At 37.3% G+C, this 16067-nt stretch overlaps 1 protein-coding gene across 1 annotated transcript in view; it reads left to right on the top strand.

Annotated features, from left to right (window-relative positions):
* The window catches only part of LOC126248502 (protein unc-79 homolog), an 875350-nt gene that overhangs the window by 210547 nt on the left and 648736 nt on the right, over window positions 1-16067 (top strand). Inside the window, exons 13-14 of the mRNA XM_049949540.1 lie at window positions 6331-6454; window positions 6534-6687. Coding sequence (XP_049805497.1) covers window positions 6331-6454; window positions 6534-6687 — 278 coding nt within the window. The remainder of the gene's footprint in view (window positions 1-6330; window positions 6455-6533; window positions 6688-16067) is intronic.

The raw sequence follows: 16067 nt of genomic DNA on the forward strand, positions 1-16067 counted from the left end.
ATCCATGTCTATAATCTGGTAACCACCTTGAGGTGCATGGCAGAGTGTAGATCCCATTGTACCAGTTATTAGGGTTTCTTCCTGTTCCATTCACGTATGTCGTGCAGGAAAAATGATTGTGTGAATGCCTCAGTGCATATAGTAACTATTCTAATCTTATCTTCATGATTCCTGTGAGAGTGATAAGTAGGGGGTTGTAGTATATTCCTAGAGTAATCATTTAAAACTGGTTCTTGAGACTTTGTTAATAGACTTTCTCAGAATAGTTTACACCAGTCTTCAAGAGTCTTCCAGTTCAGTCCCTTCAGTATCTCTGTGACACTCTTCCACAGATTAACTGGTCACACAAGTGATTTTTAAGCAATCTCCTTTGGTGGCTGAGTGCAAATCTACCAATAAACTGAAGTCTACCACCTGCTTCACCCACAACTGAGCATATGTGATCATTCCATTTCATATCCCTAAAAAATGTTACATCCAGGTATTTGTATGATTTGGCCAATTCCAATAGTGACTCATTGATATTATAGTCATAGGGTACTAAGTTTTTTCATTTTGTGAAGTGCAAAATTTTATATTTCTGAACATTTAAAGCAAATTGGCAATTTCTCACCACTTTGAAATCTTATCAAGATCTGACTGAATATTTATGCAGCTACTTTCAGTTATTACTTCATTATACATAACTGCATCATCTGCAAAAAGCCTGATTTTGCTATTAATATTGTCTGCAAGATCAGTTATATACAACATGAACAGCAAGGGTCCCAACACACTTCCCTGGGGCACACCCAAAGTTACTTCTGCATCTGATAATGATTCTCCATCCAAGATAACATGTTGCGTCCTCCCTGCAAAAAGTTTTTCAATCCAGTCAAAAATTTCAGTTGGCACCCCATATGATCATACTTTTCACAATAAGCATAAGTGTTGTACTGAGCCAAATGCTTTTCAGAAATCAAGAAATACAGCATTTACCTGATTGCCTTGATCTGAAGCTTTCAGTATGTCATGTGAGAAAAGTGTGAGTTGGGTTTCACATGATTGATGTTTTCGAAATCCATGCTGGTTGGCATTGAGGGTGTCATTCTGTTCAAAATACCTCATTATGTTTGAGCTCAGAATATGTTCTAAGACTCTGCAACAAGTCAGTGTCAAATATATTGGACAGTAGTTTTGTGGATCACTTCTACTACCCTTCTCGTAGACAGGTGTGACCTGTGACTTTTTGCAGTAACTGGGCACAGTTCTTTGTTTGACAGATTTATGATAGATTACAGCAATAAAAATGGCTAATCAGCACAAATTCAGCATATAATCTCACAGGGACTCCATTGGGTCATGGAGACTTGTTCACTTTTAACGAATGTTCCTCAACACCACTGACACTAATAGTTATTTCATTTACCTTTTCAGTGCTATGAGGATTAAATTGGAGGAATTATCCTGTGTTTTCCTTTGTAAAGGAACATTTGAAAATTGAGTTAAGCATTTAAGCTTTTGCTTTGCTACCCTCAATTTCAGTTCCTGTCTCACTCACTAGGGACTGCACACTGACTTTCGTACCACTAACAGCCTTTACATATAACCAGACTTTCTTTGGATTCTGTGAAAGATCACTTGACAAACAGATCGAAACAAGATCATTAAAAGCAGGTATAGCATCATATGACTACATCCTGATATGCACTTAAATGTACTGATAAACTACTATTTTTCCCACAGCTTCATCCTCATGTTCATTTGACACTTATACAGAACACACCTCCTTGTCCTCCTCCTCCTCCTTTCTGCACCAACCTCTTTCTAACTCTGTCCATCCATCTCATCCTCCTATTTCTATCTGTCTATCTCCTCCTCCCAACTTTCTCTGTCTTTTCATCTCCTCCTCCCCCTCTCTTTGTCTATTTTATTGACCCACTCTCCCTGACTATGTCTTCCTTTGACAAGCCAACACTGTTCCCACACAATCAATATACTTGTTGTACTGGGCATCCTATGTGCCAGGGGCTGGAAAAGAAAATGTTTTTGCCTCACACACACACACACACACACACACACACACACACACACACACACACAGATATATCTGTGCGTGTGTGTGTATGTTCATTTCATAATGATTTCTTGTTAAACCTTGCATCATATGTACCACTACAATTATCATCATTATTGTACCTTTCTGAAGAAACATGAATTGTTGTATTAACAAGGTGTTTCATCTAATTGTAGAAAAAAAGTGAGTGGAGAGACTTTAACACCATGGGCAGATTTTTTGTCTGCAACATTGACCAGTTGGGCTAATGTCACAAGTTGATGGTCAATGCTCTTGTACGATACTCAACAGGCTCATAAGGCTTTGAATCTCAGTTTCTTTCAAACATTTGAGAACAGCATTGTACTACAGCATCATTTCTTCCATCTCAGTATGTACTACAACTGTGAAAAAATGAGCAAATTCAGTAACCCTTTAGGTGTACGTGTCCCTTGCGAGACTGATGTGTGCTGATTGTACTGTGATGCAGAAAGTCATCAAAACACACTGTTCAAACTGATGATAAATGAATAATGAGATGACTGTGCTCACTACCTCAACCAAATGTCTTTCAGCTCCTAATATAGACAAGTGTTTGAATCACAAATAGTGTGAATTCCTGGACATGTTTTTATTGGAGTTGTTTTTCTTGTTTCAGTGAATACTACAATCCCTCAAAATAACTGATGTTTTTGATTCAACACCCTGTATAAATAATTCTTAAATTAGAGACTGATTTTGAACAATGTATGAAACAATAACCCCCCTCCCATGAACTACGGACCTCGCCATTGGTGGGGAGGCTTGTCTGCCTCAGCGATACAGGTAGCCGTACCATAGGTGCAAACACAATGGAGGGGTATATGTTGAGAGGCCAGGCAAACATGTGGTTCCTGAAGAGAGGCAGCAGCCTTTTCAGTTGTTGCAGGGGCAAAAGTCTGGATGATTAACTGATCTGGCCTTGTAACATTAACCAAAACGGCTTTGCTGTGCTGGTACTGCGAACAGCTGAAAGCAAGGGGAAACTACAACTGTAATTTTTTCTGAGGGCATGCAGCTTTACTGTATGGTTAAATGGTGATTGCATCCTCTTGCGTAAAATATTCTGGAAATAAAATAGTGCCCCATTCGGAACTCCACGTGGGACTACTCAGGAGGACGTCGTTATCAGTAGAAACAAAACTGGTGTTCTACGGATCAGAGTGTCGAATGTCAGAACCCTTAATTGGGTAGGTAGGTTAAAAAAATTTAAAAAGGGAAATGGATAGGTTAAAGTTAGATATAGTGGGAATTAGTGAAGTTCAGTGGCTGGAGGAGCAAGGCTTCTGGTCAGGTGAATACAGGGTTATAAATACAAAATCAAATAGGGATAATGCAGGAGTAGGTTTAATAATGAATAAAAAAAAATAGGAGCACGGGTAAGCTACTACAAACAGCATAGTGGTTGTGTTATTGTAGCCAAGATAGACATGAAGCCCATGCCTACCACAGTAGTACAAGTTTATATGCCAACTAGATCTGCAGATGATGAAGAGATTGAAGAAATGTATGATGAGATGAAAGAAATTATTCAGAGTGTGAAGAGAGCAAAAAATTAATAGTCATTGGGGTCTGGAATTTAATAGTAGGAAAAAGAAAAGAAGAGAAAGTAGTAGGGACTATGGAATGCGGGTAAGGAATGAAAGACGAAGCTGTCTGGTAGAATTTTGTATAGAGCATAACTTATCATAGATAACACTTGGTTCAAGAATCATGAAGGAACGTTGTATACATGGAAAAGGCCCGGAGGCAGTGGAACGTTCCAGATTGATTATATAATGGTAAGACAGAGATTTAGGAACCAGGTTTTAAATTGTAAGACATTTCCAGGCTCAGATGTGGACTCTGATCACAATCTATTGGTTATGAACTTTAGATTAAAACTGAAGAAACTGCAAAAAGGTGGGAATTTAAGGAGATGGGACCTGGATAAAATGAAAGAAGCAGAGGATGTAGAGAGTTTTAGAGAGAGCATTAGGGAACAATTGACAAGAATGGGGGAAAGAAATACACTAGAAGAAGAATGGGTAGCTTTGAGAGATGAAATAGTGAAGGCAACAGAGAGAGGATCAAGTACGTAAAAAGATGAGGGCTAATACAAATCCTTGAGATACAGAAGAGATATTGAATTTAGCTGATAAAATGAGAAAATATAAAAATGCAGTAAAGGAAGCAGGAAAAAAGGAATACAAGCATCTCAGAAATGAGATTGATAGGAAGTGCAAAATGGCTAAGCAGGGATGGCTAGAGGACAAATTTAAGGATGTAGAGGCATATATCAGTAGCGGTAAGATGGATACTGCCTACAGGAAAATTAAAGAGACCTTTGGAGAAAAGAGAAACACTTGCAAGTGTAACAAGAGCTCAGATGGAAAACCAGTTCTAAGCAAAGAAGGGAAAGCAGAAAGGTGGAAGGAATGTATAGAGGTGAATGTATGGTTTCTCGGTGTATACAGCTGGCGAAAAGATCTCGGGCTTCCAGCCACCCGGCTGGAAGCCCGAGAACTCTTCGCCGAGTGTATACATAGGTGATGTACTGGAGGGCAATATTATGGAAATGGAAGAGGTCATAGATGACGATGAAATGGGATATATGATACTGTGTGAAGAGTTTGACAGAGCACTGAAAGACCTAAGTCGAAACAAGGCCCCGGGAGTAGACAACATTCCATTAGAATTACTGATAGCCTTGGGAGAGCAAACACTGAAAAAGCTATACCATTTGGCGAGGAAGATGTATGAGACAGCTGAAATACCCTGAGACTGCAAGGAGAATATAATAATTCCAATCCCAAAGAAAGCAGATGTTGACAGATGTGAAAATTACTGAACGACCAGTTTAATACATCCCAACTACAAAATACTAACATGGAACTCTTTACAGATGAATGGAAGAACTGATAGAAGCTGACCTCATGGAAGATCAGTTTCAATTCTGTAGAAATGTTGGAACACGTGAGGCAATACTGACCCTATGACTTATCTTAGAAGATAGATTAAGAAAAGACAAACCTATGTTTCTAGCATTTGTAGACTTAGAGAAAGCTTCTGATAATGTTGACTGGAATACTCTCTTTCAAATTCTGAAGGTGGCAGGGGTCATATACAGGGAGTGAAAGGCTATTTACAATTTTTACAGAAACCAAACGGCAGTCATAAGAGTCAAGGGGCATGAAAGGGAAGCAGTGGTTGGGAAGGGAGTGAGACAGAGTTGTAGCCTATCCCCGATGTTATTCAATCTGTATATTGAGCAAGCAGTAAAGGAAAGAAAAGAAAAATTTGGAGTAGGAATTAAAAACCATGGAGAAGAAATAAAAATTTTGAGGTTTGCCAATGACATTGTAATTGTCAGAGACAGCAAATGACCTGGAAGAGCAGTTGAATGGAATGGACAGTTTTTGAAAGGAGGGTGTAAGATGAGCATCAACAAAAGCAAAATGAGGATAATGGCATGTAGTCAAATTAAATCAGGTGATGTGAGGGAATTAGAATAGGAAATGAGACACTTAAAGTTGTACATGAGTTTTGCTATCTGGGGAGCAAAATAACTGGTGATGGTCAAAGTAGAGAGTATATAAAATGTAGATTGGCAATGGCAAGGAAAGCATTTCTGAAGAAGAGAAATTAGTTAACACCAAGTATAGATTTAAGTGTGAGGAAGTCTTTTCTCAAAGTATTTGTATGGAGTGTAGCCAGATACAGAAGTGAAACATCGACGATAAGTAGTTTAGACAAGAAGAGAATAGAAGCTTTCAAATTGTGGTGCTACAGAAGAATGCTGAAGATTATATGGGTGGATCACATAACTAATGAGGAGCTACTGAACAGAATTGGGAAGAAGAGGAATTTGTGGAACAACTTGACTGGAAGTAAGGATCGGTTGATAGGACATGTTATGAGGCATCAAGGGATCACCAATTTTGTATTGGATGGCAGCAGGAAGGGTAAAAATCATAGAGGAAGACCAAGACATGAATACACTAAGCAGATTCAGAAGGATGTAGGTTGCACTAGGTACTTGGAGATGAAAAAGCTTGCACAGAATAGAGTAGCACAGAGAGCTGAATCAAACCAATCTCTGGACTGAAGACCACAACAACAACAACATGAAACAATAAGTAACTTATACAAATATATTAATGCTAGCATTCAGATTAATTTAGTCAGAAACATAAACAATAAGTTACATGCTACAACATCTTATGTGTTTAATGTACATGAAAAAATTACATTTCCATCATTATTTTCATTTTCAGCAAAATGCTGGATGCTGATATGAGTCCTCTGGGATTTGATACTAAGAAATTATACCGATTTGTATCAGTTAGATTTAAGAAAACATCAACTCAGGTTCAAGAGCAAGCATTGAACTGGCTGCAGGTAATTATTTTTCATTGGTATTATGTGCAAAATATATTTAAATAATTTTGTTTGTAATGTTTTCTGTCTTACAATTCAGGTTCTAACAATGCTAGAAATAGTGATACCTCTGCATCTTCTGTTCTCAATGTTTTCTGATGGAGTAAGGGTCATGAAGGGAGGAACTAAAGAAGAATCTGACAAACAGATGAAATCATACAAAAATGGAGATACAGGCCGTCACAGTAGCATTTGTAAGTTGTAGCCAGAGATAAACTTAAACACTTATTACATCTTTAATAAATGCCTCTTTTCAGTATCGATATTTTTATATTAAACATGATTATCAAGCTGTGTACTTTCTATGTAATTAGTGGTCTGTATATTTTGTTTTTAAAATTTCTGCGTAGATTTTTCTGTGACTTTTAGTGGTTGCTGCATCTTTTAAGTTCTGTACCTTGTCTGTGAAAACATGGACTTTGATGTGGTGTGGTGGCTTGAATGCCTCAATAATATTGGCAATCCTACAGGAGGTTAAACCACATTGGTTGAGGGTGGGGGGGCTATCTGCAGAGAGACCAGACTAAGCTATAGTTCCTAAAGAGTTGCGTTAGCAACAATCTGGATGGCTGACTGATTTGACCTTGTAACATTAATACATGCAGCCTCGCTATGTTGGTACTGTGAATGGATAAAATCAAGGACAACTACAGTCATTATATTTACCAAGGACATACAGCTCATTAGGAGAAACACATGTAGCATTCTACAGATCAGAGCATAAACTATGATATAAGAGAAACTTTCAGATAGTTAAGGTAGACAAAATGTAATTGTGGTTGGAAACTGGAACTTGATAGTAGGAAAATTAAGAGAAGATAAGTAATTGGAGTAGATGTACTGGCGGAAATGAATGAAAGGAGAAGCTGCTGAGTAGAATTTTACACTGAGCATAATTGAATCACTGCAAAATGAAAGAAACTTCTATATGTGAAGGGACCTGAAGACACCAGTAGGTTTCAGACAAATTATGTAGTGGTAAGACAAAGATTTTGAAATGAGATTATGACCTGCAAAACATTTACAGGGATATATGTGGACTCAGGCCATAATTTATTAGTAGCAAGCTGCATATTGAAACTGATGATATTGCAAAATTTGTTAGAATTAAAAGAGATGGTAACTGGATAACATGAAAGAACCACTAGTTATTGAGATATTGAAAGGGAGCAGTAGGCAACAACTGACTGAAACAGGGGAAAGAATACAATAGAAGATAATTGGATGGCTTTGAGAGATGAAATAGTGAAGACTGTAGAACATAAAATAAGCAATATGGTAATTCCCAGGGCAAATCCTTGGATAACACCTGAGATACTGAGTTTGATTGACAAAAGGAGGAAAATGTATTACAGATAACTAAAAACTAATATTGACAGAAAGCATAAAATTTCATAGGCATATACGTCTATGCTACCTATAGCAAAACTGAAGACATCTTTGGTGTAAAGAGAAGCAACTGTATGAATATCAACAGCTCAAATGCAAGACCAGTACTATGAAAGGGAAGAAGAAAAAAAAAGAAGATGAAGAAGAAGAAGACAGAGATGAAATGGGAGATATGACACCACAAGAAGAATTTTACAGAGCACTGAAAGAAGCACTGTTGGAGAAGACATGATTGCCTCTGAATTATTAAGAACCTTGAGAGAACGTATCATGACAAAACTATTTCACCTAGCATGAAGGCAAAATACCCTGCCCAGCTTCAGTACAGCCACCAGTCAGCTTGTGGTGCAAACTCTGTCTCATGAAATTCTGCTAGACAAGTTCAAGTATTGTGGCATGAGTGGGACAGTGCACAAATGGTTTAATTCATACCTAACTGGAAGAGTGCAGAAAGTTGAAATAAGTAGTTCTCATAACATGCACAGATCAGCACATTCCTCAAACTGGGGAACTATCAAGAATGGGGTTCCACAAGGGTCAGTCTTGGGTCCTTTGTTGTTCTTATTATATATTAATGACGTGCCATTCTATATTCATGAAGAGGCAAAGTTAGTTCTCTTTGCTGATGATACAAGTATAGTAATCACATCTGACAAACAAGAATTAACTGATGAAATTGTCAATGCTGTCTTTCAGAAAATTACTAAGTGGTTCCTTGTAAACGGACTCTCACTGAATTTTGATAAGACACAGTACATACAGTTCCGTACAGTGAATGGTATGACGCCATTAATAAATATAGACCTTAATCAGAAGCATATAGCTAAGGTAGAATATTCCAAATTTTTAGGTGTGTCCATTGATGAGAGATTAATTGGAAGAAACACATTGATGATCTGCTGAAACGTTTGAGTTCAGCTACTTATGCAATAAGGGTCATTGCAAATTTTGGTGATAAACATCTTAGTAAATTAGCTTACTATGCCTATTTTCACTCATTGCTTTCATATGGCATCATATTTTGGGGTAATTCATCACTGAGGAATAATGTATTTATTGCACAAAAGCGTGTAATCAGAATAATAGCTGGAGTCCACCCAAGATCATCCTGCAGACATTTATTTAAGGATCTAGGGATATTCACAGTAGCTTCTCAGTATATATACTCTCTTATGAAATTTGTTATTAACAACCAAACCCAATTCAAAAGTAATAGCAGTGTGCATAACTACAATACTAGGAGAAAGGATGATCTTCACTATTCAAGATTATATCTAACTTTGGCACAGAAAGGGGTGAATTATACTGGCACTAAAGTCTTTGGTCACTTACCAAATAGTATCAAAAGTCTGACAGATGACCAACAAGTATTTAAGAAGAAATTAAAAGAATTTCTGAATGACAACTCCTTCTACTCCATAGAGGAATTTTTAGATATAAATTAAGAAAAAAAATATAAAAAAAATAAAAATAAAAATAAAAAAATAAAGAAAAACAAAAAAACACAAAAAATAAAGTTGTTATATGAACTTAAGTATGTTGTTAAATTAACCTAATTATGTCATGTATTGGAAAATTCGACTCGTTCCACATCATTACGAAATATCATATTCATGATCCATGGAACTTGTATTAATCTAATCTAATCTAATCTAATCACTGTACATGCATGACTTAAAACACTGCACTCAACAAAACATAATCCCAACATGCAAATATAACTTGACATGTTACAATACCTCCATTCAACTCACTCTCATTTAGTGAACAAGATAAGTTAAGAAGCACCAAACTTGATTTGACCCACCAGGAGAGACTTATAAAATTTTGACTAATGAGAATATATACAAATAAAAGTGTAACTTTTTGTGTATTGGCAAGGTCAGCATATGCAGTACATTCTTGTCATCTTAAAACTAACACACATAAATTATGCTTGTGTAACACTTCATAAATTAATGAAATGACAGGTTCTCACACCAAAACTTACATAATACATAAAAATTAATCTAAACTTGAATGTGCCTGTTTTTGTATGATAATGTAACTTTTATATGCAAAAATAACACATTTTAATAAATGGACACTGCATTAAAATTGAGACTCAGTAACTGTACTCCAAATGAGCTTATAAAACACACAAAACAATGAATTTAACAAATATGTTGACACAATGTGCCCTTTTCAGGTCTTAAAATAATCTTTAGCGGTACTCTGCAGCTTGTTCACAATTGACAACTTACATAACATGATCAAAGCACTTCACAAATTTGAATCATTTGAGGTCACAAACAACTTGCTGTGATAGGCAGGCATGTAATTCTTCTGGCAATAGTGAATGTCTTAGTGGAACCAACATTGCTGCTTGCCAGCCAGACCATATTCTATCATAGAAACAATTGAAACCCAATGAGACATTTGATCAAATAATCTAACTGTGTCCCCCATAGATGAGGCTACTAAAAGCCACCCTTGGCAGGCCAAACCCATACAACACAAAATTCATTGTGAGACAGTAGCAGATAGTTGTGCCAAAAACAAAACACTTGGCTACAGTTTTTTTATTTCAAAGCTGTGAGCTGTCTCTGTACTATGATAGAACACCAACCACAACAATGCACACATAAGAAACTTCATTTCACTTGAAACAGTACCTATTAAATGCAAACAAATGACTGAAACAACATATCAGCTGTCTTTTAACATAAATACAATAAAGCATAACTAACTATTGCACAATAAACTGTCAAGGTTAATTAAAAACCACCTCTGCACACCAAAATTAATTCAGAAAATTAATCATGTCAAATTTACACACACTGAATGAACACATAAAAATTTAACACTTTCCCCGCCACCAAAAATTGCTGTCCACAGATGAACAACATCAATATCCACCACACAAACATACCATAGGCTGTTGCTTGTTACTGGATATACAATATCAGTTCCATTACATTTCTGTCGGACCCTTGATGTCCATCTTCTACTTAATCTTATTATTATTATTTATTTATTTATTTATTTATTGTTCCATGGGACCAAATTAAGAAGAAGTCTCCATGGTCATGGAACGAGTCAATACATGAAATTATAACACGATATTAGAAACAGATAAAATGAAATATAAAAAAAAAAACATACTCAGGTGACAAGTCATAAGTTTAAATAAAGAAAATCAACAATGTAACACTGGAATTTGCTTAATTTTTTAGCTCTTCCAGGAGCTCCTCAACAGAATAGAAGGAGTGAGCCATGAGGAAACTCTTCAGTTTAGACTTAAAAGAGTTTGGGCTACTGCTAAGATTTTTGAATTCTTGTGGTAGCTTATTGAAAATGGATGCAGCAAATACTGCACTCCTTTCTGCACAAGAGTCAAGGAAGTGCATTCCACATGCAGATTTGATTTCTGCCTAGTATTAACTGAGTGAAAGCTGCTAACTCTTGGGAATAAGCTAATATTGCTAACAACAAACGACATTAAAGAAAATATATACTGTGAGGGCAATGTCAAAATTCCCAGACTATTGAATTGGGGTCGACAAGAGGTTTTCGAACTTACATCACACATAGCTCGAACAGCCCGTTTTTGAGCCAAAAATATCCTTTTTGAATCAGAAGAATTACCCCAAAAAATAATACCATACGACATAAGCGTATGAAAATATGCGAAGCAGACTACTTTCCGTATTGAAGTGTCACTTATTTCAGATACTGTTCTAATGGTAAATAAAGCAGAATTTAGTTTCTGAACAAGATCCTGGACATGGGCTTTCCACAACAGCTTACTATCTATCCAAATGCCTAGGAACTTGAACTGTTCCGTCTCGCTTATAATATGCCCATTCTGTCTGATCAAAATATCGCATCTTGTTGAATTGTGAGTTAGAAACTGTAGAAACTGAGTCTTACTGTGATTTAGCATCAAATTATTTTCCACAAGCCACGAACTTATTTCATGAACTACATTATTTGATACTGTTTCAATATTACACACAAGATCCTTCACTATCAAGCTGGTGTCATCAGCAAACAGAAATATTTTTGAATCACCTGTAATACTAGAAGGCATATCATTTATATAAATAAGAAACAGCAGTGGCCCCAGCACCGACCCTTGGGGAACGCCCCACTCAACAGTGCCCCATTGGGACTGAACATCACTACCACTCTCAATATTGCGGAGAATTACCTTCTGCTTTCTGTTCTTAAAGTAAAAGGCAAACCAATTGTAAGCTACTCCCCTTACTCCGTAATGGTCCAACTTCTGCAGTAATATTTTTTGGTCAACGCAGTCAAAAGCACGGACATTCCCACTATGCACTGATTCTATATCCTCGACCTGTCTCTGCAGACCAGCCACTTCCTTTACGACTGACCATATGGTTTTAATTTTATCCTGAGACTTAGCTATTCTATCTGCATACCACATACTTTTTGCCTTCCTAATATCATTTTTAGGCACCTTACAATACTATTAGTAATGGGCTGCTGCATTTAGATTTTGACTGTTTCTGACGTTTTGATATAATTGCCACTTTGTTCTACAAGATATTCTTATCCCTCTAGTCAGCCATCCAGGCTGCCTGTTTGTGCTAGTACCCTGTTTTGGACGTTCTAACGGAAAGCAACTTTCAAAGGGCACGAGAAAAGTCTTGAGAAAAGCATTATATTTATCATCTACTCTATCAGTGCTATAAACATCTTGACACTCTTGTTCCTTGATAAGGTTTACAAAGGTCTCTACAGCAAATGGATCAGCTTTCCTAAACAGCTGATGACTATATTTAACACGTGTTGCAGCACAAAAATCTTTTAGAGTTAAAATTTGTGCTTCATGATCTGAAAGGCCATTCAACTTTTTTGCTAACGGATTGCCCTTCTAGTAATGAGTAATGAACAAAAATGTTGTCTATGGTTGTTCTACTGTTCCCTTGCACTCTCGCTGGAAAGAATACGGTTTGCATAAGATTATATGAATTAAGGAGATCTACCAGCATCCTCTTCTTTGCACAATCACCTATACAATTAATATTGAAGTCACCACATATAACTAACTTTTTGTATTTCCTATAAAGTGAACCAAGAACCTCCTCTACCTTTAGCAAAAATGTTGTGAAATCAGAGTCTGGGGATCTATAAATAACAACAGTTAGAAGTTTAGATCCGTTAAATTTAACCATACCTGCACAACATTCAAACACCTTTTCAGTGCAGTACTTTGAAACATCAATTGACTCAAATGGGATGCCGCTTTTCACATACATGGCTACTCCCCCACACCACAAAGAGCTCCTCAAAAAGCTGCCAGCCAACCTGTATCCTGGTAAAGGAAGCCTCTGAATTATCTCCTTATTTAAGAAGTGTTCAGATATACCAATAATTTCAGAGTCAACATCTATAAGCAGTTCACTAAATTTATCTCTAATAGCTTGTATATTTTGATGAAATATACTAATTCCCTCATTACTCGGATACCTAAGCTTTGTCAAAAGTGGTTCCTTTGTTAGAGAGACTTCCCTTAAGCAGGAATGCCTATCAGCTGACTTCAATCTAAAAAAGGTGCAGCTCTAACACCCACTACTGCAGGAATTTTCCCATGAGTGATCCCACCAACCCCACCTATGCTGTCACCTATAAGCTTTGCCAACCTCCTCTTCCCATACCTGTTGAGGTGCAGGCCATGTCTAGTGAAACCCGTCCTGCTGATAGAGTCCACTGACACCATTGAAATGTGACCCATGCTTTCTGTCATCAGTGCACCCCCAAGTCTCATGTTATTACACCTGACGGCAGTATTAAGATGAGGCCAATCATGACGCTGAAACAGTTCCACGAAATGCACATTCGTGTTGCCAGTCTGAGTGGCTATCTTTTCAGGTCACCATCTATGTCATACTCCCCATCCCTATCAATACTATTACCAGCCCCACCCACAATCACTACCTGACCCTAATACTAAAATCCCTACACAACCCCCCTATGTTAACAGTCACATGAGCCAATCCTGCATTAGGCTTCACAATGCTGGTGACCCGGTACTCACTCCCCAGCACTTCCTGCAACTGCTGGCCTACACCTCTGCCATGAGAACTACCTAACAGCAGATCCTTCTTCTTCCTCTTCGACTTTGCAACTGTTCTAGCCACTGTAACTACTGTGGTCTGCTGCATACTTCCTACATCTACAGCTACCAGAGAGTCCTCTCCACTAGACTATGACAGTTGGTCATATCTATTGTAAACACCAATAGTAAAACTATCTGAAAATCTTTTTCTCCCAGCAGATCTCTTGCCAACAGCCAGCTCCCATTCCCCAACCCCCTTCTCCCTCCTCATCCTATCTAGCTCTTCCTGTGTGTTTTTCAACTGCACCTGAAGGGCACAGATCTTACACTCCTGCTCCTCTATCAACTTACTCTTGCTACATAACCTGCAGTTACAGGAGAGGATCTCACCAGAATGCTCACTGGCTTCCCCACTGCATTCCCCCCAGTGAAAATACTTCGAACAAGTCTCACACCACAATCCACTATTCACGAACCTATGGCAAAGCCCACACTTCTCACTCATAGTAAAATTTTACTTTTTCTAGGTTCCGATACTACAATAAGAAGATGTTAAAAACCTGACTACAATAATCACAAACTTACTCTACAAGGGAAGTAACTACTATTATTAACAGTATTAATAAACAACAAATGTGAATATAACAAAAGACTAATACAGAAAGAGAATCAAACGTCTAATGACACAGTAACGAAGCTGAAAACAGTTCCCAAAAGGTTCTTCTGAAATTATTTCACCAGAAAACACAAAAAACTCTTGTTGAAGAATACTTAAGTTCCTAAATAAACCACTATACACAAACAATTAATTAGTACTTAGTTTTCGATGCAATGCTATAGCTGCAACTGGTCAGCGTGGAATGTAAACATAGGTAAGAGGTTACGTTGCTCGATACGAAACACTCACAAATATCAGATCACAACACGTATGTTTCACCAACTGTGTTATCTATATTTAAACTTGCCGCCAATTTCTTCCATGCTTTCTGTTTATCCCATTGTTCAGTCCAATAAACCTTTGGTGAAAACAAACATTGCATGAATATTTGACAAGGAAATATGCTGCCACCAAAATATTCATACACTGCGCAGTGGTGCTGCCGACGTCATCACATCCACCAGCTGCCTAGTGTACAAACTCTGCCTACTCTCACTGCTCGCACACTACTTAAGTGCCGCACTCAGCCTAACAGAACCCCAGAATGCAGATATAACTTGGAATGTCACAACTCCCATAAGGAAACTGGAAATGTATAAATCTTTATCCATACGTGAAGTACCATGAGGTCTATTTAGACGTTTTCCTCTACAGTTCGTAAGACCAAATGACTTTGGATTGCTCTGGAGAGACTTTATTTGTTTCTGTGTAGTAGGAAATGTGTTTAATAAAGTCTTCCAACAAGACCTCTTTTGATGAACAACATTGTATCTGCTGATTGCGTGTCTCCAAGAAGCTGCACCAGTTTCTAGTTTCTTCCAATTGGATTGCTCATTTGGTTCATGGCACTTCATTAAGTACACAGACTGCTCATCATAAGTCAAACAATGATGTTACTTCCACTTTTAAACTAGTTAGTAGGATTACAGATTCAATTCTGGAAACAGACATGAAATAAGATATCCTCAAAATTTTGAATCAGATGCAAGTTATTTCACTCATTGTAATGCACAAAGAGAAGTTAATGCAATCTTATACCATGTGTTGTTGTCAGCATAAAACATTAGTTTCATTTACATCTATTTTATTCCAGTTCCTTTTTATGGGTAGGTCAAGGTAGTGACAGTGCTGTACTCTTCACAAGAAATATAGTATCATTCTATTGCATTACACTAATAAATCAGTCACACAACAGCATTACAGCAATCATATGCAGCATTATTCCACTCATTTCTGTTGGTGTTATTTCAATGTAGCAAACTTCCCCTCTTTTTGGCATGTGTTCCAAACCAGCTTCCTAGAGTCTTTTCCTTTTAGTGTTTTTCCACTAGCAACTGATAATTTTCCTTTTATTTGTATTATTTACATACTTTATTATACTGAGAGTGAGAATTGTGTTTTTGGAGTGAGCCATGTCTGTGGCATACAGCAATGCTCCATTAGACAGTGTGCAAACCATC

This window comes from Schistocerca nitens, chromosome 3, assembly GCF_023898315.1.
Source record: "Schistocerca nitens isolate TAMUIC-IGC-003100 chromosome 3, iqSchNite1.1, whole genome shotgun sequence".
Taxonomy (NCBI): Eukaryota; Metazoa; Arthropoda; class Insecta; order Orthoptera; family Acrididae; genus Schistocerca; species Schistocerca nitens.